This window comes from Equus przewalskii, chromosome 25, assembly GCF_037783145.1.
Source record: "Equus przewalskii isolate Varuska chromosome 25, EquPr2, whole genome shotgun sequence".
In the NCBI taxonomy this organism is placed as follows: Eukaryota; Metazoa; Chordata; class Mammalia; order Perissodactyla; family Equidae; genus Equus; species Equus przewalskii.
Genome location: NC_091855.1, coordinates 16,475,190 through 16,498,608, shown reverse-complemented (window position 1 = coordinate 16,498,608; position 23,419 = coordinate 16,475,190). Strand labels below are relative to the sequence as shown.

General features: G+C 40.2%; 1 protein-coding gene across 12 annotated transcripts in view; it reads right to left on the bottom strand.

The window, feature by feature from the left end:
* The window catches only part of PCNX1 (pecanex 1), a 170,320-nt gene extending 148,867 nt beyond the window's left edge, over positions 1-21,453 (bottom strand). For all 12 annotated transcript variants that reach the window (XM_070593487.1, XM_070593491.1, XM_070593489.1 and 9 more), the window contains exon 1: positions 21,299-21,453. In XM_070593487.1, coding sequence (XP_070449588.1) covers positions 21,299-21,451 — 153 coding nt within the window. In that variant the 5' untranslated portion in view covers positions 21,452-21,453. The remainder of the gene's footprint in view (positions 1-21,298) is intronic.
* Between the last annotated feature and the right edge of the window lie 1,966 nt (positions 21,454-23,419).

The window sequence follows — 23,419 nt, the reverse complement described above, 5'->3', positions numbered from 1 at the left end:
ATTCCAGTTGTGAGTGCCTCTGGATGTGCCATGCAGGACGCTACCTCAGCATGGCCTGATGAGCAGTGCCATGTGTACTGTGTACGCCCAGCATCTGAACCGATGAAACCCTGGGCCACCGAAGCAGAGCATGTGAACTTAACCACTCGGTGACAGGACCAGCCCCCATATGTTTTTCTTTTTTCTTTCTTTTTTTTTTTTTTTTTTTTTGGTGAGGAAGATTGTCCCTGAGCTAACATCTGTGCCCAATCTTCCTCTATTTTGTATGTGGGACGCCGCCACAGCATGGCTTGATGAGCAGTGTGTAGGTCCACACCTGGGATCTGAACCCACAGACCCTAGGCTGCTGAAGCGCAGCACATGAACTTAACCACTATGCCACTGGGCCAGCCCGCATATATTTTTCTGAGTAAACCTAAACATCCTGGACAGACAGTGGGCTATCCTACACTAACAAGTATTTTGATTACTCTCTCCCTTTGGAAATTAGTAATGTGACTTTTCAGTGTATGAATCACTCTTTTATTAATCAGTCTAAGTAAATCCAAGTAATTTGATAAAAAACAACTCAGTAAATTGATAAAAACAATTCATCTAAATGGTAAATAAAAGGACCAGGAAGCTGTCTCATAAAACCCAACTTAAATAGCTTGATCTATTTCTTTATTCCATTTGTTTCTGATATATTCTATTGAAACAATTTTTCAGGATTCATCACAAGTGAAAACAGGAATTCACTAACAAAGCTCTGTCAACATGACTCGAATTCTGAAGAACAGCACCTAGCTTATTATCTTTTTACTGTACCTCACACAATGCCAGTTCAGGATATATTCAGTGAGATTATTTTATAAGCCAATACATATAAAATAATGGGATTCTTCCTGCACTTACTAACCATACTCCTATAGATATAGTATACAAGCACAAAATTAATAATAATAGCTCAAATTTAAGGCTTAAAAATCAAAATAATTTAATTCAATAACAAAAATATTAAGTCAAAGGACAAAACCATGAGGATCAAGTATAAATAATTTAAAATAAAATATTAATACACAGAAAAACATCTCATTTTCAAAAGTTACTGTTTGATTGCATTTTTACGTTTCACTAAAATTCAGTGGCATAAATTGCAAGCTGAGATCCTAACACGAGAATCAGCAAGATTTACAAAAGTATATTAGCTCTCCTAAGTATATTAACAGAACCCATACATCATTTTTGCCCTGAGCTCACTCAATTTGCTTGAAACAGAATGACAGTATTGCATGCTGTATAATCCACTTCTACCTTTAAAAGTAAATGTGAAAATTAGGTAATGCATTACATACTAGATTTAAGGTGAGGTAAATATGAAAGATGCGTAACAGAAAAAAAGAATAAAGGAGAGTATAGCATGTCTTACGACCACCATTTCCTGATTTTCCATAAAGGCAACTCTGACACACTTAACTCAGTGAGTAACACTTTATTCATTCATTCAACATATACTTATTTAACACCTATTAAGTCCCAGATACTCTCCTAAGGAATGCTAATACTGCAACAAACAAGATCCCTTCTCTCCTTGAGCTTCTTAGAAGAATGACCAATTTCGTGTTTTCCCAAGCACCAGGTGCTTTAAATGGATTATCTCACCATAGCCCTTTGAAGAAAGTACTGCTGTTCATTTTACAGATATGAAAACTGAGGCTATGAAGTCATACGCCACGTAGTAGAAAAAGGATTTATATCTAGTCTGACTTCAGTGGTTAAGACTTGTTTTTAACCACTACACTAGACAGTCTCCCTCCAAGGCAGTGTTTCTCAACTTTTTTCTCATTTTCATCCTCCTAAGAAGCCTTTTTAGACATTTTTTTCCTCATCACTCCCTGTGAAATAATAGAAAACACATATATATTGGTTTCTGACCCTACTTCCTGGCATAGAGCTCCTAAAATTCTTGGAATGTTCTAAGTGATAAGAGCAAGAGGAGCATCTTTTGTTCTAATATTTGATCTTCACTCTGGTTCCTGACACCTACATTCCTTGGAATTTCCTGGGTGATAGAATGTCTTTTGTTCTAATGACGTGACTCTTGGTGGGCTCCCGGATGGGGGCTGATAACCAGAAAGACAAAGCAATCATTAGAAGCTTGGAATTTTCAACCTCACTCCCCATTCTCCAGAGAGGGAAGAAGGGCTGAAAATGGAGTTAATAATTGATCATGCCTACGTGATGAAGCTACTATAAAGATCCCAATAGTATGGGGTTCAGAGAGTTTCCAGGGTGGTGAACAGGTGGAGGACCTGGAGAGTTGGCACACCCAGAGAGGGCACGGAAGCTCTGCACCCCTTCCCACATACCTTGGCCTCTGCATCCCTTCCAGTTGGATGTTCCTCTGTATCCTTTATCATATCCTTTTATAATAAACTGGTAAACAGTAAGTAAACTATTTTCCTGAGTTCTCTGAGCCACTCTAGCAACTTAATCAAAGCTGAGGATGGGGTCATGGGAACCTCTGATTTATAGCTAATTAGTCATAAGCACAGGTGACAACCTGAACTTGTGATTGACATCTGAATGGGGGGGGCAGTCTTGGGGGACTGAGCCCTTAACCTGTGGGATCTAACGCTATCTCTAGGTAGACAGTGTCAGAAGTGAATTAAACTGTAGGACAGTTGTTGTCTCAGAGAACCGCTTGGTGTGGGGAAAAAACCCCCACACATTTGGTGTCAGAAGTGTTCTAAGTGTGGTAGCAGTATGAGAGAAAAAGAAAAACACATAAAAATGTAGGTTTTCTAAACACTCTCCCTCATGAAACTTTACCACCACAGATACACTGTATATCTGTATGTACTGTATGTGCACCTGTACTTTATACATAAAAAGATTTTTTCACCACCACCATCACCCCCTCAAGAACTAATTTTCACCCCCTTGAGGGTGACATCACATCCATTGAGAACGCAGACTCTAGAGCAAAGTCTCTCAGCCCCAGCACTGTTGACACTTTGGGCCAGAAAATTGTGCTGTAGGTGGCTGTCCTACACATTATAGGATGTTTAGCACCATCCCTAGCCTGTATGCTCTAGAAACCAACAGCACCACTATGCCAAAGTTAGGTTAAAATCTCCCGAAAAAAGTTTCTATCTGTACAGAGATGCAGCTAAGTAGTAACAATTGCTTCTCTTGCTGCTATTTACATATTCACAAGGACTACTATTCCAGGTTCTGTTAATAAAAAACTGGAATGGACAGGATATAAGCAGCCTGCAAATGCTGCATCTCTGTAGCTGGAGTGAAGGAGCATGTGTAACAGCAAAAGTGGCAAGAAGGAAATAGTATTTTATATAAACACAGCAGGGCAAGAACCCCACATAAACCAATAAGTGAAAGGACATTAAATTTTAATAAAATCCATTTATAATACATGCCACAGAACAAGGCTAACTAACCCCTCCCTCCAAAATGATGAGACAAACTGTCTCACTTTAAGTATATGCGAGGACCATAATGAAATCCCCGGGAGAGCACTGTGCTTTATAATGGGCTTCCACTGTATTCACAGAATATGCTGGTCAAGAAGGGAAGCCAAGATTAAGGATATAATTAGATGGTGATGGGAAGGGCAGCTTTGAGAGTTGCAGATTCAGAATGCACACTGAAAAGTATCAGGGGACACTTAGCTCATCTCAAATCAATCACAGGGAGGCTTTTAGGAGCAGATTAATCAGAAAAGTGTCTTACGCGACTGAGTGGAGGAGGTTGGTGGAGGGTGACTATGGTACTATGGTGGTGGCCCAGAGGTCAAAGGGAAGAAATGACAGAGGCAATCTGCATAAGCCTGAGCCAGTGATTTAGTTTCTGGGAGCCTCTGCTTCCTCATCTGTAAAATGGGAATAACAGTGTCTGCTTTCACGGGCTATGAGGAGGATCAAATGAGAAAACTTGAAAGTAGATGGTACATGAGCATAAAACAGCACAATTATTTGACGTTTTTAATAACATTTAAGCAATGTAGTGACAAAACTAAGATGAGGAAACAAAAAGACCTCTCAGTAGAAAAGGTTCAGAGGAACCAAAGATGAGCTATAAAAAAGCAGATGAGGTAGGTAGGACCTGCGAGACCTCAGAACACACAGAGGCGAATATCAGTCTGACCGTGAATGAACAAAGTCATTGAGAAATAGAGAAATACTTCCATAACATGGTAAAGAAAAAAGAATCTATATTTCAAACAAAATCTTAGTGTGCTTAATGGTAAAACACTAGAATTTCTATTAAAATAGAGAACAAGGCAAGGCTGCCCATATATTCAGCGTGCAAAGCAATTACACAACAGAAAAAAGTATACATACTGGAAAGAAGTTAAAATTGTTATTTATAGATTTAACTGCATACCTGAAAATCCTTTTAAAAATAAATAGAAAAGTTATTAGAATAAGTTAATTCCATAGTCTGGTTACAAAATTAATAAATTAAAATCAACAGTTTTGGATAGGATCCTGGAACAGGAAAAGGACATTAGGGAAAACCCAAAGAAATCTGAATACAGTATGGACTTTAAGTTAATAATGATGTATCAATATTGATTCATTGGTTGTGACAAATGTACCACGGTAATCTAAGACGTTAACAATAGGAGAAAATCAGAGCAGGATATAGGGGATCACTCTGCACTATCTTTGCAACTTTTCTATAAAAATAAAACTATTCTAAAATAAGTTTATTTCTTAAAAATCAACAGGTTTCTAACATAAAAGCAGTAACTAGTAAGAAAGACAGTGGAAGAAATGGTTCCATTTACACTGTTAGGAAAATAAAATCTATGGGGCCAGCCCTGCAGTCGAGTGGTTAAGTTTGCGTGCTCCACTTTGGTGGTCTGGGGTTTCACTGGATCAGATCCTGGGCACGGACATGGCACTGCTCACCAAGCCATGCTGAGGCACCGTCCCATATAGCACAACCAGAAGGACCTACAACTAGAATATACAACTATGTACTGGGGGGCTTTGGGGAGAAGAAGAAGAAAAAAAAAGGAAGAAGACTGGCAACAGATGTTAGTTCAGGTGCCAATCTTCACAAAAAAATAAAAAGCAAACTAAAATCTAATAATAATAATCTTAGGAGAAAATGTAGAAAGTTAACATAGAAAACTTTTTTCTCTTGCTGAGGAAGATTTGCCCTGAGCTAACATCTGTGCCAATCTTCCTCTATTTTGTAGGTGGGTTGCTGCCACAGCATGGCCACTGATGAATGGTGTAGGTCTACACCTGGGAACTGAACCTGGGTCACTGAAGTGCAGCACACCAAACTTAACCATGAGGTCACGGAGCTAGCCCTCATAAAGAAAACTTAAAAAAAAAAATCTAGTGAAGGACATTTTAAAAGAAATGATCACCTTAATTCAATCTTATAAAGATGTCAAACTTCCTTCTCTAAAGTAATCCACAAACTCAATAAAAAATTCAATAGCATCACTGGGAAACTTAACAAATTGGAAGAATAAACATGCAAGAAAGGCAGGAAAATAATGAGAAGAAAGAATAACATGGCAAGACTACTACTACGAAAGAAAGATATATGAATAGATAAAACTTGGGTTAAAAATATAGTAGTCATGTAAGAACAGACATATTGATAAAACAGAAAATGCAAATACTCCAGTGGGAACTCAGATTATGAAAAAGGTAGCATTTAAACCACTGAGAAAAAGATGGGATTGTTTAATAAATTAGTTTGATTGGGACAGTTGCTTGTCAAAAATGGTTTTTTCAGTAGATGCTGATACAGTGCTTACAGCAAAATAAATTCCGAATGGGCTAAACTATAAATCAGAAGTTTGCAATTACATTAAAGGCAAAGGACTAATATCTTTACTATATAAAAGCTCTTAGAAATCAATAAAAAACAACCTTGTAGAAAATGGATAAAGCACATGAACAGTTCATAGAAAAATGGGGGAAAAATGACCCTTAACTTAGGAAAGCTGCTCAACTTCATTCAAAGTAGGAGAAACAGAAATTAAAACCACTCTAAGATACTATTTTTTACCTACGAAAATAGCAAAAATATGTGAGGCTGTGGCACACATGAGCATAAATGGCACTCTCACACACTGCTTGCAGGCATGCAAAGTGAGTACTACAACCCCTCTGGAGGGGAATTTGGCAGTATCTTTCAAAGTTACAAAAGCTTTACCTTTGACCAGGCAATCTCATTTCTCAGAATTTATTTCAATACCATACTTGGACACGTGTGATGACATTTGTACAAATTATTTACTGAAGCATGGTTTGTGTTAGCAAAAGGCTGCAAACAAATTAAATGTCTATCAGCACAAAACATGTTAAATGATACATCCACACAATGGAATACTATGAAACTATTAAAAAAACTGAACCCATCAAACAAAAGTCCAGGATCAGACAGCTTGACTGGTGAATTCTATCAAACATTTAAAGAATTAATACCAATCCTTCTCAAACTCTTCCAAAAAACAGAAGAGAAAGGAACACTTCCAAACTCATTTTACAAGGCCAGCATTACCCTGACACCAAAACCAGACAAGGATGCCACAATAAGAGAAAATTACAGGCCAATATCCCTGATGAACATAGATGCAAAAATACTCAACAAAATATTAGCAAACTGAATTTGATACTACATTAAAAGGCTCATACACCATGATCAAGTGGGATTTATTCCAGGGATGCAAGGCTAGTTCAACATCTGCAAATCAATCAATGTGATACATCACATCAACAAAATAAAGGACAACAATCACATGATCATCTCAATAGATGGGAAAAAAGCATTTGACAAAATTCAATATCTATTTATGGTTTAAAAAACTCAACAAAGTGGGTATAGAGGGAACATACCTCAACATAATAAAGGCTATATATGACAAGCCCACAGCTAATAGCATAATCAATGGTGAAAAGCTGAAAGCTTTTCCTCTAAGATCAGGAACCAAACAAAGATGCCTACTCCAGCCACTTTTACTCAACATAGTATTAGAAGTCCTAGCCAGAACAATTAGGCAAGAAAAAGAAAGAAAAGGTATGCAAATTGCAAAGAAATAAGTAAAACTGTCACTATTTGCAGATGACATGATACTATATAGAGAAAACCCCAAAGACTCCACCAAAAAATATGGGAACTAATAAATTCACTCAGTAAAGCTGCAAGAGACACAATCAATACACAAAAATTTGTTGTGTTTCTATACACTAATAACAAATTATCAGAATGAGAAATTAAGAAAACAATCTCATTTATAGTTGTATCAAAAAGAATACCTAGAAATAAATTTAACCAAGGAGGTAAAAGACCTGTACACTGAAACTAGAAGACGTTGATGAAAGAAACTACAGACACAAATAAATGGAAAGATAACCCATGCTCATGGATTGGAAGAATTAATACTGTTAAAACGCCCATACTACCCAAAGCAATCTAAAGACTCAATGCAATCCCTATCAAAATTCTAACGGCAGTTTTCACAAACAGAACAATCCTAAAATTTGTATGAAACCACAAAAGACTTCGAATAGCCTAAGTGATCTTAAGGAAGAACAAAGCTGGAGGAATAACGCTCCCTGATTTCAAACTGATTACAAAGCTATAGTAATCAAAACCATATGGTACTGGCATAAAAATAGACACATAGATCAATGGAAAGGAATAGAGAGCCCAAAAATAAACCCACACATATATGGTCAATTAATTTACAACAAAGAAGCCAAGAATATACAGTGAGGAAAGGACAGTCTCTTCAATAAATGATGCGGGGAAAACTGGACAGCCACATGCAAAGAAATGAAACTGGACCACTATCATAAACCATACACAAAAATTAACTCAAAATGGATTAAAGACTTAAATATAAGACCCGAAATCATAAAACTCCTAGAAGAAAACACAGGAGATAAGGATACAAAAAGCAGTTAAAAGTGAAAAAACAGAGGGGCCAGCCTGGTGGTTAAGTTCTCGTGCTCTGCTTCGGCAGTCCAGGGTTTGCAGGTTCGGATCCCAGGTGTGGACCTACCACCACTCGTCAGGCCACACTGTGGCAGCATCCCACATGAAACAGAGGAAGACTGGCACAGATGTTAGCTCAGCAACAATCTTCCTCAAGAAAAAAAAAAAGGAAGATTGGCAACAGATGTTAGCTCAGGGCCAACTTTCCTCACACATAGACATAAATGTCTACTAAGCATATTTAAAAATATGGAAAGAACTTATTATTAAGGAAACAGATTAAAACAAGATGTCACTTTACACTACCACAGTGAAAGATCCACAATAACCAACGTTGGTGAGAACAAAAGGAAACAGGTCCTCTCGTTCACTGGTGGGAACATAAACTGGTATAACCTTTTTTGAGGAGTAATTTGACAACATCTAGTTTAATTTTAAATGTGCCTACTCTTTGAACTAGCAATTTCTTTTCAAGAAACTTATGCTATAAACTCCCATGAGTAAAATCTTACACATACAAATGTGCACCACAGTATTGTTTGCTTTTATTTTGGACTATAAATACTTTTATTTTGGACTATATATACTTGAGTACTGCCTGGAACAGTTTCTACAGCTAGTATGATTTTTATGATAAAAAATTTAATAATGGTTTTTTAACTGGGGGGTAAAATTCTTGAGGAATATACTATAATGGGTAAAAAGTGCTTATATAAGCATTACTATTATCAGTACCATAAAAGTCTCCACTGTAGCCAGAATCAAAGTTATTCAGTAATTTATTGACTGCTGAAAAAAGCAGATGAGTTAAACCCCCACCTCTGCCAGAACAACAAGCTGTTTTCCGACATTCACAAATAACAGACAGACCTCCCAGGCGGTGACTGTAACTTGAGGTGTCCATCAGAACCACCTATGGGCTTTTTTCTGTTGGTATATTTAGGGAGAGTTGTTTTTCAAAATACACATGCCCAGAATCTCCCCCCAGATACTGATTTATTGCAGTGGATCAAAACAGGACCTCAGGCAAGTTAATTCCCCGTTATTAGATGATGGTTTTTTTTTTGTTTTTTTTTAAAGAAAGGTAATGAGAGCTCTGTCCCACCTATCACCTGTGTGGAAGCCTGTGTCACACACAACAGGCCAGCGATTTTCAAGTGGAGTATCATGACAGACAGTAGTAAAGAATATAAAAAGGATTCCTAGTAATCTTCCAAAGCTGCTGAATAACTTCCTTAAAAAAAAAAAAGGCAGATTCAGGATTATCCCTCCATTAGCCTCACTCCAATCTATGTTGTGATATGCACGCTGCTACAGGAGAAGGAAAAGAGATGAGCAGGGAGTCAGAACGAGCAGAAGAGTGGAAGGCATGTAGTTTGAAATCATCCCACAGAGAATTCAATTCTCCTCACCCTTATTAGTAAGCAGAAACACATCAAGTTATAATTAGCTGGAAGCGACGTGTCAACACCTAGAATGCCGTGAAGAGCTATGTGGTGCACTTGGTGATTTTAGGTACTGTGACTTTTCCTTATTCTTCCTATGGATATGTCTTTAACAAGGAAGAAAGCAAAATACATACACAGCGACAGCCTGAATAACACTGACACCGCACAACGATGGGAACAGAAACGACGCTATAAACATCTGTAAATTGTATAAGATTACCAAACCCACAGCAAAGCAACAATGGAAGGGAAATTAGCAGTAGAACACGAATCAGGCTAAAAATCATGTTAAAATTTGTGAATTCTAGGAACTATAACTTTGGACAATAAAACAAGGTTTAAGTTTACAGGAACTACAGAGAACAGAGAGGAAAAAAAACGACATCACAATCAGACCAATCCACAACATAGAATATTCCATAAGATAATTAGCCTAGACTTTTTAAAAGTCAATTGGATGGTGGGGCTGGCCCCGTGGCCGAGTGGTTAAGCTCGCGCGCTCCGCTGTAGGCGGCCCAGTGTTTCGTTGGTTCGAATCCTGGGCGCGGACATGACACTGCTCATCAAACCATGCTGAGGCAGCGTCCCACATGCCACAACTAGAAGGACCCACAGCGAAGAATATACAACTATGTACCGGGGGGCTTTGGGGAGAAAAAGGAAAAAAAATAAAATCTTTAAAAAAAAAAAAGTCAATTGGATGGGGAAGAAATGACTAAACTCTAACTGGATTCCAAGTTTGGAAAAACTGGCTATAAATGACATTTTGGGGATAAGTGGGGAAATTTGAATATTAACTAGATGTTAGATACTAGAATTATTAATTGTCTTCAATGTGATAAAGGTGTTAAGATTATGCAGGAGATGAAGCCTGCAGCATTTAACGGTGAAGTGTCATGATGTATCAGGTGTGCGTGTGTGTGTGAGAGAATGGATAGACACATATCATGCATTCGCATACAGGTGAAGCAAATATGATTTTTTTAAAAGGTTCAGAATTGTTGAATCTAGGTGGAGATATGGGGAATTATGTATTATTCTTTCAACTTTCTTGTTTATTTGAAAATCTTAAGAAATAGGGATTATGCTTATTCTTCAATAGCACATACTATATATTTCAATATTCCTGTGGTATAAAGGACTGAAAAAAAGTAAGACTTTTTGATGATATAATTTTATTTAGATTAGCCATATTTATTCTCACTTTAAAAAAAACCTTTAAATTGAGGATTACTAAAACGCAAAAAAAAAAAACCAAACCACTTTATGCCCCTGCAAAGTTCACGTGGGTTCTGTCTTAAGGGTCTGTGATGCTTGTGGAAATCATCCATGATGCTTCATTTGTAATGTACATTGTGGCATAAATAAAATAAAATACTGCTTAGTGCAAATGATAATTGGTTTACCGAGGTTTTCCTAACTGTTTGTTTTTACATGGTACTTTCTTTTAACCATTCTAGATACTTACCGGAAACATACGATCAGTGGACATAAATAATATTCTGAGAAGTTAAAAAATAATTCACTGAGAAAGCTTTAACATGTTGGATATATTACAATAAAATACTTGATAGCAGAGCAAACCACTACACCCAAGAACATACATTCTTTTAAGAAACAGACTTTTCCCCAGAACAAACATTCATTTGCCTGGAGGGAAAATTATGGGAAATACTGTTTCAGCACAAACAACAAACTCATAAAGGTCCCCCATCGTAGGGCTTTACCATATAGTGCCTATATAACGGCACTATAACATAACGGCATATAGTAAATGTTTTGAATGTATGAATCTTCCTCTGCATAAAGCCTTCTAGGAAATAAAGGCATCCTCCTTCCAATTCCTGAACACTTTATGACACATAAGGGATTAGTCATATTCTACCTGGTAATATAGTTACTTGTCTCACAGCCTCTAATTTATAAATCAGGAAAAACAGCATTAAATAGGAAGCTAAGACACTGGTGTCCATGCTGCTGTGAATGAGGTCTAACGTCTTTTTTATCTTTAGAATTATTTTATTTCATACAGTTCTTCCTATATAAGATTTCTCAATTTTAAAATAGCCTAACATAGGTTAATGGTCAATGCATGATTTAAAAATCATTCAGAATATCCTCCTCTTTTGAACACCTAAAATGTATCTATCACCTACATAAAATCTTGTACTAATTTTTCTTAAAAGACACAATTTGATAAATTGTTATAAATTGTAAAATTCCTAAAGAATCGAATCCCAGTATGGTAAAGGAAAACAGTAAGAAAACCACATTAAAGGTGATGATACTAAATGCAATACGTATATTATCCTGGATTGGATCCTGAAACAGAAAAGGGATGCTACAGGAAAAACTGGTGAAATGCAAATAAAGTGCATAGTTCATGAATAGTACTGTACCAATGTTAAGCTCATTGTGATAAACGTGCCACGGTTACGTAAGATTTTAATATTCGAGGAAGCTGGGCAAAGGGTATACAAGAACTCTACTATTTTTGCAACTTTTCTGTAAATATAAAATTATTTCAAAATATAAAGCTTTAACGATGGCAACTATGGTGGTTGGATCTGTTTAGTTTATGTCTAGACAGCACTGGGAGTGAAGACGGGTAGCAGAAGGAAAACAGCCAGATAGACGTGATTCAAGCTTCTCAAAGCTGTGACTAATCTTCTCGCCGATTCTCAGGGCACTTGGCACCCAGGGTTCTATTTGGTTTGTACAAAGCTCCACAGAATAGGACTTTTTTTTCCTTACAACCTCAAAAGGAAACGGCTTGCTTTTCCCTAGATTTTCTTTTTTTTCTTATCATAATAGAAGCAACAGAGACTAGCACCAACGGTACAAGTTGCAAAAGATGCAACCCCCAGGTTCTAACGATAAAGAAAGAGAAGGAAAGTCTGAACTGTTTAACAATTCTACTAAAGTAAGCATTTAATCAACCTTTTGGGGGACAGGCAGAGGAACCAAGGAATCAGAATCAGTAGCTACTTATTTCACTGAGATCTGGTAAAATTCATCAATATGCTACAGAAGTAAAATCTACAGAATATTTGCTGTAATCTGCCCTTTCCCATGCCATCACTCTGTGCTATTCCAGTGTTACTATTCCCAGGAGTCCCAGGTGTCCCAGCCCACCCACAAAACAATTCTCCGCCTTCCCCAGCTATACAGACACAGGAAAACGGTTTGATTTAACCCAGATTAAATAAGAGAGAGAAGCAATCAACCTCCTCTTAAAGAAACATTTTTGCTTGTTTATCAGTTACCTGCTATGAAAATTACCTGAACACAGAATATAGGAAAAACCAGATAAAATTTATGTGATATATGTTAGTGCGGTAAACATCCTTAATTTGCACTAAGAAAAGTTTGAATTAAAAAGTTCTTAAGGGGCCGGCCTGGTAGTATAGTGGTTAAGTTCATACTCTCTGCTTGGGCAGCCCAGGGTTTGCAGGTTCAGACCCCAGGTGCAGACCTACACACTGCTTACCAAGCCATGCTGTGGTGGTGTCCCACATACAAAGCAGAGGAAGACTGGCACAGATGTTAGCTCAGGGCCAATCTTCCTCACCACACAAAAAAAGGTACTTTAAGGGAAATTCCACCTATTATCAAAAGCAGAATATTGCTGAAATAGTTTTGTTCAACATTTCACTGAATAAGAAATTCACAACGGTAACACACTATTTTAAAAAGTGTTGAGTGGGCACGGCAAGACAAGAACTCTCAATCCTGTTGATGAAAATTTAAATTAGTACTACCTTTTGGGGGGTCCATTTGGCATTTTTGACCATTTTCTTCTTTACAAAAATACTCTCTTTCCTTGGATCCTATACCAGGCTCCTCTCTTCATTTTCCTCTTACCTTTCTTGTCTCCTTTGATGACGTTTAACTGCTATTGGGTCTTGGGAGTTCTGCCCAAGCCATTTTATTTTTAATGAATCATACGTTCTCCCCAGATCTTACCTACTCTCTGGCTTGGATTATCCCCTACAAAGCTGATAACTTCCAAGTAAATTTTACCCCAAATTTCTCTCCTGAACAGTCCTCTTCAACACTCTGAACTCATGCTCTCCAACCTCAAAGGTTCCCTCAAAATTACCTGGCAATCCTACCATCCTTGCTAGTGAGTTCATTTTCCCATTCTCCAAAAATTAGGATAGCATTTCACCTTCTGGAGATCCCCCTCAAAACGTGAATGTCCTCCTGACCTCCCCCTCAGTGTCAGCAGAAAACATTCACTCTGTATTTGAAGGAGCTTGCAGAAATCATAAAAGATCTACCACAACTTCCATCACCAGTCGTTTATCCCTTGTTCCATCAGCATTCATCCTTACCTCCTCCCTCTTTCTGAGGACGATTACTACCTGTGCTCTCTGGACTACAAACCTATTTTGCCTTCTCAGGAAACTTGCATTATTATCTATCAATTTCTCATTCTCTCATTCATTTTCTCTCTCGATATAAAGATTCACTCAATGTTTGTAAAATGAATAATTATTTATCAAACAAAAATATGCATAACTTTTAATCCAACAAGTCTACTTCTAGGAATTTATACAAAGACTAGTACTACACAGATTTAACTATGAGAACAGTTACTCTAGTGTTTTCTAAACAGCTAAAAACTACAACCTATATAACCAATAACAAGAAAATGATTAGATACACTGTAACACATGCATACTGTGGTCTACAACAGAGCTATTAAAATTGTTACTTTTGGGGCCGGCCTTGTGGCGTAGAGGTTAAGTGTGCATATTTCACTTCAGCGGCCTGGGGTTCACCAGTTTGGATCCCAGGTGCAGACATGGCACTGCTTGACAAGCCATGCTGTGGTGGGCATCCCACATATAAAGTGGAGGAAGATGGGCACGGTTGTTAGCTCAGGGCCAGTCTTCCTCCGCAAAAAGAGGAGGATTGGCAGCAGATGTTAGCTCAGGGCTGATCTTCCTCAAAAAATAAAAATAAAAAAATAATAAAATTGTTACTCTTTTTCCCCACATGGAAACATTCACAATTTATAGTTAAGCAAAAATAGGAGGATTCAAAACAATACAAATTTTATGAGCCCATTTTTTGGTAAGGAAGAAGCATAACACATATTTACAAGCTCCAAATACATTTTGGTTACTAAAACGTTAGACTAGGTACATGGGATTACAGTTAGTTTTTATTTTCTTCTTTTTACTTATCTATAATTCTGATTTAGCATATCAAGTTGAAGAAAAAGATTCTACTGCATTGACAAAACAGAGAAAAATCTAAATACTGAGCAAATACAAGTACAGTATTAAAGACTACAAAAATTGCAACAAGAGATGAAGTATACAATTATCATTAATTTATTTTAAGTTAAAATGTTCTATTTGGGAAGAGAAAATGTTTTTGATATTCAATAAAGCTTTCCAATTTCTTTGAGTCCTCATAAGACCAATCCTCAAGTTGGGGTGACACGTTTTACATAAAGCAAAAACTGGAACAAGGTCCTCCTCTCCAGGAGAACGGACACAGGTGAACCAGCAGTAGTACAGTCAGACAAAGGGAGACTGCTCGGCAATAAAGAGGAACAACATGGATGAATCTCAAAAACACACTGAGAGAAAAAGACTTACACACAGTCTACCCTACATGACTCCACTCAAATCAAGTTCTAGAACAGAATAAACTAACCTATGACGGAAAAAAAATCACATTGACTGAAGGTGATCGACTGGGAAGGGCAAGTAGGAGTTCTCTTGGGTGATGCTAATGTTCTACAACATGATGGGTTTGCACTGCACAAGTGTATGCATTTATCCAAATTCAAAACTCATTCAATGGTTCACTTTGACTTGCGATGTGTGCCTTTTAGAACTCTAGCTAATGGTATGCAGGCTGAAGTGCTCAGGGGTGACCTGTACTGATGTCTGCAACTTACTTCACATGCACCCCCTATGAAAAAAGGTCTTGACAGAGGGATACACAGACGGAGACACATAATTAACAAACTGTAGAATCCAAGTGGTAGATACAATTCTTGTCTTGCAACCTTCCTATGTCTGAAAATTCTCATAACAAAATGTTGGGAAAATTTAACTTTCAGCAAATTCAGCTAAAGAAATCAAACTACCTGGCTAAATCTAGGTATTCAAAGGCTGGAAAAGAAATAGAAACTTTCCTACTTTTTCAATTACCAAATAAATTTACGATTTGGAGTAATTTCTCAAATGGCAGAAAACATTCCATCTTTAACAAAAGACACTAAATCATTTTAGCAATCAGTTGACATTTTTGTAAATTCACAAGGTTTCCTACAAGTTGACAAATATGGCTGCCTTCTTGGAAACTTCATTTGTAAAACATCTTTGGATGATCTATCCCTAATTTATTATAGGTGACAGAGAGATAAGAACTATGTATGTGTCATAGCCAATTATGGAAACATTACATTCACCTCAGTACCAAATACTGAAAATACTGGTAAGAAAAGGCACAGGATATAGGTCAAAACAGACCATCCACCACTAATTAAACTTTCCTAAAGGACACAGAAAATACTCTAACACTAAATAATCATGTTTAGTTGCTAATTTATAATATGATAACTTTCTTAATTAAAACTTTTAAGGAAATATAAACTATAAAACACGAAAATTTCAGTCTTAGTCATCATAACAAAATCTTGTTTACAGTGATCTTTAAAATATTTTTAAATCTTTGGGAGAGAAAATGGCTTGAGGGCCTCAGAGAAATCCTCACTAATAAAGGCTTATCATTCTGTAGACGATAAAGATCAGCTACAGAAAATAATAAGATAACCAGGAAGAAAAAGTTGAAACCTTCATAAATTTTATATCAAAGATTTAGTTTGAATATAATCTCTCCATAGATTTACATAGTATATATTACTGTACATATCATGTGTATTACACGTATGTGTATGTCTAACTACACAAAGTTTTATAATCAAAAAACTATACATGCTGCATTTTGAATGATTTAAGGGTTTTTCAAGAGTCATTCTGTATTTGACTTGTGTCATGCACACTGATATTGAAGCGAACCCCCAGATAAGATGTGACTCCACCTATAATACAGCCTACCATAGTACTTCCCCTCCCCCAACGACTCTCTATCAGTTAAGCTGATAAGTCTAAAGAAGGTTCACACATATTATAAAAAATTTATTTAACAAATATTTATTTAGAACCTAACGTAAGCCAAGCACGAGAGTAGACACTGGATATATAATGCCAAATAAATCAAACATGACCCCTGCCCCGATGGAACTTACAAGGTAAATAAAGGTAAAAATACACGTTTGTGATAAGAACTACGGAATGAAGTTATAGGACAGAATGACGGAAAAAAGGAGAGAGAACCCATTTATGGTTGCCAGGTTAGGCCTCCCTGAGGAGATGCTATTTCAGCCCAGCCCTAAAGACCCAGCAGCAGCCAGCCCTGCAAAGAGCAGCTGGGGAGAGTATCCCTTCAGAACACCCAGCCGTGCAAAGACCCCGGGAGAACGAGCTCGGCGGGCTGAAGTAACAGAAGCACCACAAACTGCGGACAGGGCGGAGCCGGCTTCAATGAGGCCTTGGGTAGGATGTTGGATTTTATTCTGAGTGCAAAAGAAAATCATCGCAGGATATTAAAAACAGAGAAAGACACAAACAGACTTACTTTGTGGAGAAAGAGCTATTAAAGGGCAAGAACAGAAGCTACGGTAGCGGTGCAGACAAAACAGTGTGAACTTGGAAGTGGAGAGGAAGGTCTGAGATAGTCTGACAGCAGAATCAACAAGATTTGCTCATAAGGTGAGGTATGAGCAACTAAATAGATGACGGTGCTATTAACTAAGATGACACAGACAGAGTAAGAAAACAAGTGTTGGGGGCGGGGGGAGGGGAGGTTTAGTGGAGAACCAAGAACAGTTTTAGACGTGATACCTTCGAGATGCCTCTGTGACAGCCAAGAGGATATGAGGAGAGGGCAGCTGGATTTAAGTGAGGGGCTGGGAGTTAGGGGCATACTGATCACGTTCTTTAAATTGACCTGGATGCTTATAAAATACGAAGTAATGGGCCACACTTCAGACCTTCTGCATCAGAATGACCACGCACATGTACACATTTGTAACAAGCTCCAATGATGCTGATGTCAACTGGAGTCTGAGAACCACTGATGGAAATAGATTTTAACGTTACAGTTCATCACCTAGGGACATAACTCTTTATGGAAGAAAACAATATGTTGAGCAGTATATTAAGATAATGGTTTGACTTGATAAACCCAGAGCTACCTAACACTGTGCTAATCAGCCATTCTTTCACGTGACATTTACTGAAGGCCACTCTGAAGGTGAATAATTTCTTTTATAAATATTTTTTACAAGATACACATAAAACATCTCATAAACGAGTAAATCAAGGTTCAGAAAGGTGGAAAGTCTTGCCCAAAGGACACACAATCAATAACAGAGCCAAGACTCAAAAAGCAAGATAACACCAATTCCAATCGGCTTTCCGCCACATGAAAATGCCACAAAGCTCACCATCTGTGACATGTCATGTACAAAAATAATTATAACAAAACAAAATGGGATGAGGGCTCAAACAGAAAGGTCAATGAAAGTACAAGGAAATATTACTTCTTGCTTTTCACTACTTAAGTTTTATAACTGCAGAAACTATAAATTCTACCCTTCAAAGTATCCACAAAAGCTCCCAATAGAAACAGCATTTGCCTCCTATGCAGAAAGTCCTAAGACTTTTCCTAACTCAGCATGCTGTCTCTTCACAGACTTTAGGTCTTTAAAAAAGAACAAGGCTGCTTGTACAATGGCTTCCAAATCCCTGTGCAAATCCCAGCGCTTTCTCTGCCTAAGGTCACAAAGCAAGTCACTAACCACTAAACTTCAGGTGTCCGCATCAGTAAAATGAGGACACAGGGTTTGGGATAAAGAACCTACACACGTACTTAATAAAGTCATTATTATTCATAATTACTATTGGAAGAGCATACAAATAATAACCTATAACTGTCTGAGATTTTATTTGAACATGAAATGTTGTATTTTGCTTCAAGTGTATCCTTCAAACTACCTATCTCAATACTGTAGTACTACCACGTTTCCTAAAACGTTCACAAATCCTCTTTGCTTACTGTCCCCAGACGATCAATCCCCACTATAAGCTCAGGGTCACTCTGTACTTACCTTTTCACAACAGTTCTAAGGCTTGTAACTGTCCATCATCCCTGAGGTAGACTTCAAGTTCCTTGAAGGAAGAAGCTGTGTCTTGTCATTTCCAATCATTCATTTAGTATCTGAGTACTTACTACATGCTTGGTGCTGATCTAAGTCCTGACAATGCAGCAGGGAACAAAATAGAGTCTCCTCTCTCTTAGAGCTTATATTATAATAAGAGACATTAAGTAAATAAATATATATCAATTAGTGATAAACGCTATTAAATGAAGGAGAGTAGGAGAACTAGGAAGTTGCTATTTTACATAGGTTACCAGGGAAAGCCTCACATATACCTGAAACCTGAAATAGAGGGAGCAAGTCATACAGATATCTGGAGGGGAGGAGTTATCCAGACAGAAGGGGAAGAGCAAGTGCAAAGGCCCTGAGGCAGGAATATGGTTATTGTGTGGGAAAAACTTAAGAAGGCAAATGTGTGTGTGTTGGGGGACGGGGGTGGAGACACAAGTGAGGGCAGGCTCTGAGAGCAGAAGAGTGCCATGATCAGGCATGTTTTAAAGAACCACTCAGATTTCTGTATGGAGAACAGAGAATAAAGTATGGAAGCAGTAAAACCTCACCAGAACACTACAATAATCCAGGGAAGACATAAGGGTGGCTTTACCAAGGGAGTGATGCTGATCATTAGCTGAATTCTAGTTAGATTTTGAAGACAGAACCACAAGATTTGTTGATGAACTGGATGTGAAGAGAGAGAGAGAGAGAAGAATCAAAGAGAGCTTTTAAAAGATTTACGAAGAGTAGTGCTGCCATTAACTGAGGCAAGAAAGTCAGAGAAGCAATTTTATTTTCCCAGAACCGAGCGAATTGCCCAGTACATAGTAGACACTCAAACAGTTATTTGTGCATTAAATTCAACTGAATAAACTCCCAAAATGAAGCAGTAAATTCAATGCATTGCTTTCCATTTGCTTGAATTTCCTTTAGTAACGTTTGTTAATTACACAAAGAGACTTAGCCACTAACACAGTTCACATGCTAACATAAAAACCTTACCCTGGGACACAGCAACAAATCCTCACATCTCAAGAACCAGTTTCACTTTTAAATTTACAATTCTCCTGGATATAAGAGAAATCTGCTATGAAAGCTCTGTGCCAGCCTGAGGATTCTTACACCCAAAGTAATTAACCTGTTCATTAATGATGTCATGTTCCTGGAAGGTAGAGAAGTGCAAATAGAACTCTCTAGGCCAGAATTAATTGAAAATTATTACAGTTCGTGATAAATTTCCAGAATGGGACAAGACTGAACAAGTCCCCTGAAAAAATAAATCATCAGTCAGCAGCATTTTTTTAAAATGGCTTTTTTACCTCAAGCAGTAAGTGCCTTCAAGAAAATGTCAATGAAAAATTAAAATCTGCTTGACAATGTGAAATTTAGCACATCTTCCCCCAGGCAGGCACTTTTCCTGCCAATTAGTGAAAATGAGTTTCACTTAAGAAAGAACTGCGTGTCCTCACCTTTGGCACTTCTTAGTCTACTCCCACATTTTCTAATCCAGCATCCTTACTTATAGCTCCATGAAGAACCACAAAGTTAGCAGAAATATATTCAAATGAATTCTCCTAAATAAAGTGACCATCCTTAACTGAAGCTTAAGGATCATCTCTCTTCCACATTAGCGTCCCTAATGTCCCACCCCTAACCTAATGTGTTTTTAAAAATGGGCTTATAACTTTCAGGGAAAATATAGCTTAAAAACCTAGATCATTCGGAGAAGCTGATCGTACTGAATTCAGCAACAGGCAGCACCTTCCTCTCCCCTATCAGTATAAGGCCTTGAACCAACCCAAACAAATCTGCTGAAATGCCAGCCAGATTCCCCGTATCTCCCCCGCTCCCTCCCCCCCAGAGCTGGCCCGGCGACACCACAGCCACTGACCACGGAGCTGCACAGAAAAGAACCAGTGGGGGGCAAAAACAAAGGTTTCCAGAGGCAGGAAGGTTAAGAGCCAGGTTTTCAACCACCACCTATTAGCGAGTAAGAGGCCGGACGACCCACAAACACACTCCAAACGGAGCGGCACGCATTCTTCCCCTCTCCCAAGGCCCCGCAAGCGGATCGGAGGCGAGGTGGAGGGAGGGGACTCCCCGGAGACGAGAAGGGAAAGCCGCCGGAGGTGCAGGGAGTGCCCAGGGGGTGCCCGCGCCCGAGGAACGGAGCGCACAGAAGCGTGCGTGCCAAGGATGAATGCGGCGCCCCCCTCGGAGCAGCCTGCTGGGCGCCTTCCACCAAACCCTAAGGGCAGGGAACCCCACTCGGGCTCTCACCCCCGGGTGGAACGGCTGCAGAGGCTACAGGTTCGGGTCCTCCTAGGAAGGGGCCTAGGAAGCGACTATTTCCCAGGAAACGGGTTGGGCGCACGGGGGCGGGCGGGGGCCGCGGCTGATCCGTTTCCCCGGTCGTCACTGACCTGGGGGATAGCCCTCCAAAGACCGGAGAGCGGGGAGTCGCGGGGGAGGGGAGCGCGAGCGCGAGCGGGCGGCGGGGCGCGCGGCCCGGGCAGAGGAGAGGGCGCGCCCCCGGCCCGGAGCCAGGGAGGCGCGGGCGGCGGGGCCCGGGACAGCCGCCGCTCCCCGCCCGCGGGCAGGGCAGGAGCCACCCTCTCCCCGCCCCCACACTCACCATGTAGAGGGTGAAGGGCAGGCCGAGCAGAAAGAGCCACAGGTAGAGGTGCAGCGCGTTCACGAAGGTGGCCTGGTGCGGGTCGTAGTACCAGCCCCCGCTGAGCGCGGCCCACACCCCCTGCCGGAGGATCTGCAGCGTCTGCGACCCCATCCCAGCCCGGCGCCGCCGCCGCCGCCGCCGCCGCCGGCCCCGCCCCGGCCCCAGCTCGGCCTCGGGCGCCGGAGCCCGCAGCTGCCCCGTCTATCCGCCTCCGGAGCTCCGGGAGAGCGGGCCGGCGCTCCGGCGGTCGCTAGGGCTGCTGCAGGAGGAGGAGGCGGCGAGCGAGGAGGAGGAGACCGGGGAGGAGGCGGCGAGCGGCGGGGCGGAGGAGAACGGAGAAGAGGAGGAGACCGGCCTCCAGGGCGCCGCCGCCATCTTGTCTCCTGACACGCGAGCCGCAGCCAGGCCCCCGCCGCCCGCGGCCCGCCAGCGCCGCCGCCGCCGCGACCCCCGCGGCCGCCAGCCCTGGGCCAGGCGGAGAAGGAGGCCCGGCGCCCGGGACGGACGGGGAGCAAGCCGCGCCCCCTCCGGCTCCTCCTCTCCTCTGCCCCCGCCCCGGGGCCGGCTCCCCGCGGGCGCGCGCAGCGCCTCGGCCGCCGCGGGCGCCTCCTGCCGGCGCCTGGGAGAAGCGGACGGCGCGCGCCCGGCGTGGGGCGGGGGGCGGGGCGTCTCGGAGACCCTAGTCTTCACCCGGCCCACGAGCCTGGCAAGTCCACCGACCGATCCCTAAGCCGGGTCTTTCTCTTGGAAACCTCGTCAGCATCCTGCCTGACGTCTTATGAGATTTATTAAAGCCCTAAGAACAACGAGGCTGATATCTGAGATACTCACTGAAGGCCCGGGAGAATTAGGTACAGATGATGGCACTGTTGAAAAATCACAAACGAAGCCAATTTGAGCAAGAACTGTGTTGGTCCTTGGAGCGGGCTGGAGGCCCTTGGGTGAGAAAAACAGCCACATCCAGGATTGGGAGGATTTACTACTTCCAAAGACAGATAAATTAATAGAAATTGCAAAAGATATAAAAGTATGGGGTGGACAGGTTTATTACTGTACACGGTGATTTTCTTTTTTAACGTGCTGTAACTTGTAGCCATTTTTATTAATGGGCCAATCTAAACAGGGTTGAAAGATTAACTGTGACTCCACCCCAAGTCACAATAGGATCCTGTACTTCTCTTTTTATAGCTGTGAAGATTGGGAATCATTCTTGGCTCAGTGTAATGTTTATAAGGCATGGCTCATCTCATTGAATGAAATTTTTTAAAAAAGAGTTTGAAGTTTGAGTTTATGATAGCAATAAAAGTACTCTATATTCCTGGATTAAAGTTGCTTTAATTAATGAGAAAAGTAAGCCAGCCAAAAGAAACTGGTGACAATTTAAGAAGAGTATTGAAAAACCACTGCAATACTTGCCAGGGCCATGCCACTCTACAGTTCAAACATTTGCACACCCAATTCGTTTAACCTTCACAACACTCATGTGAGGGCAGCATAGAGGCTGTCCTTATTTTATGGATGAGAAAACCAAAGCTCAAAGAAACTAAGTGATGGTCCAGGTTCTCATAAGAACCGAGTGGTTGAGAAGACCTCTGGAACCAGCAGCCATCCTAACTGCATGGACTGAACTTTGAAAGACTATTGCTCAGCACTCTTCACCTTATCCATTCAGATAAGAGTTTGCGCTGATCAATAACTGCTCAGCAGCTTCTGGTTACCTGTGGCCAGTTTAAATGTGTGACCAGTTGTTCTCAAAGTGTAGTCCCAGGACCAGCTGTGTCAACATCACCCGAGAACTTGTTAGAAATGCAAATTCTCAGGCACCACTCCAGAGACACTCTGGGCGTTGGACCCAGCAATCTGTGTTAACAAACCCTCCAGAAGATTCCAATGTACCTTAAAAGTTGAGACTGCTGCTGTAGAACACCATCCCCAGTCTTGCTTTGTTTCCTTATAATCACAGTCATTGAATTCCAATAAGATACCTTGAAATTGAGAGATGTGAACAAACACTGGCCAAAATATGCTTTTAAATATATTGGTATGTCTAAAAGCAAAATTAAGATTAAATAATGCAAT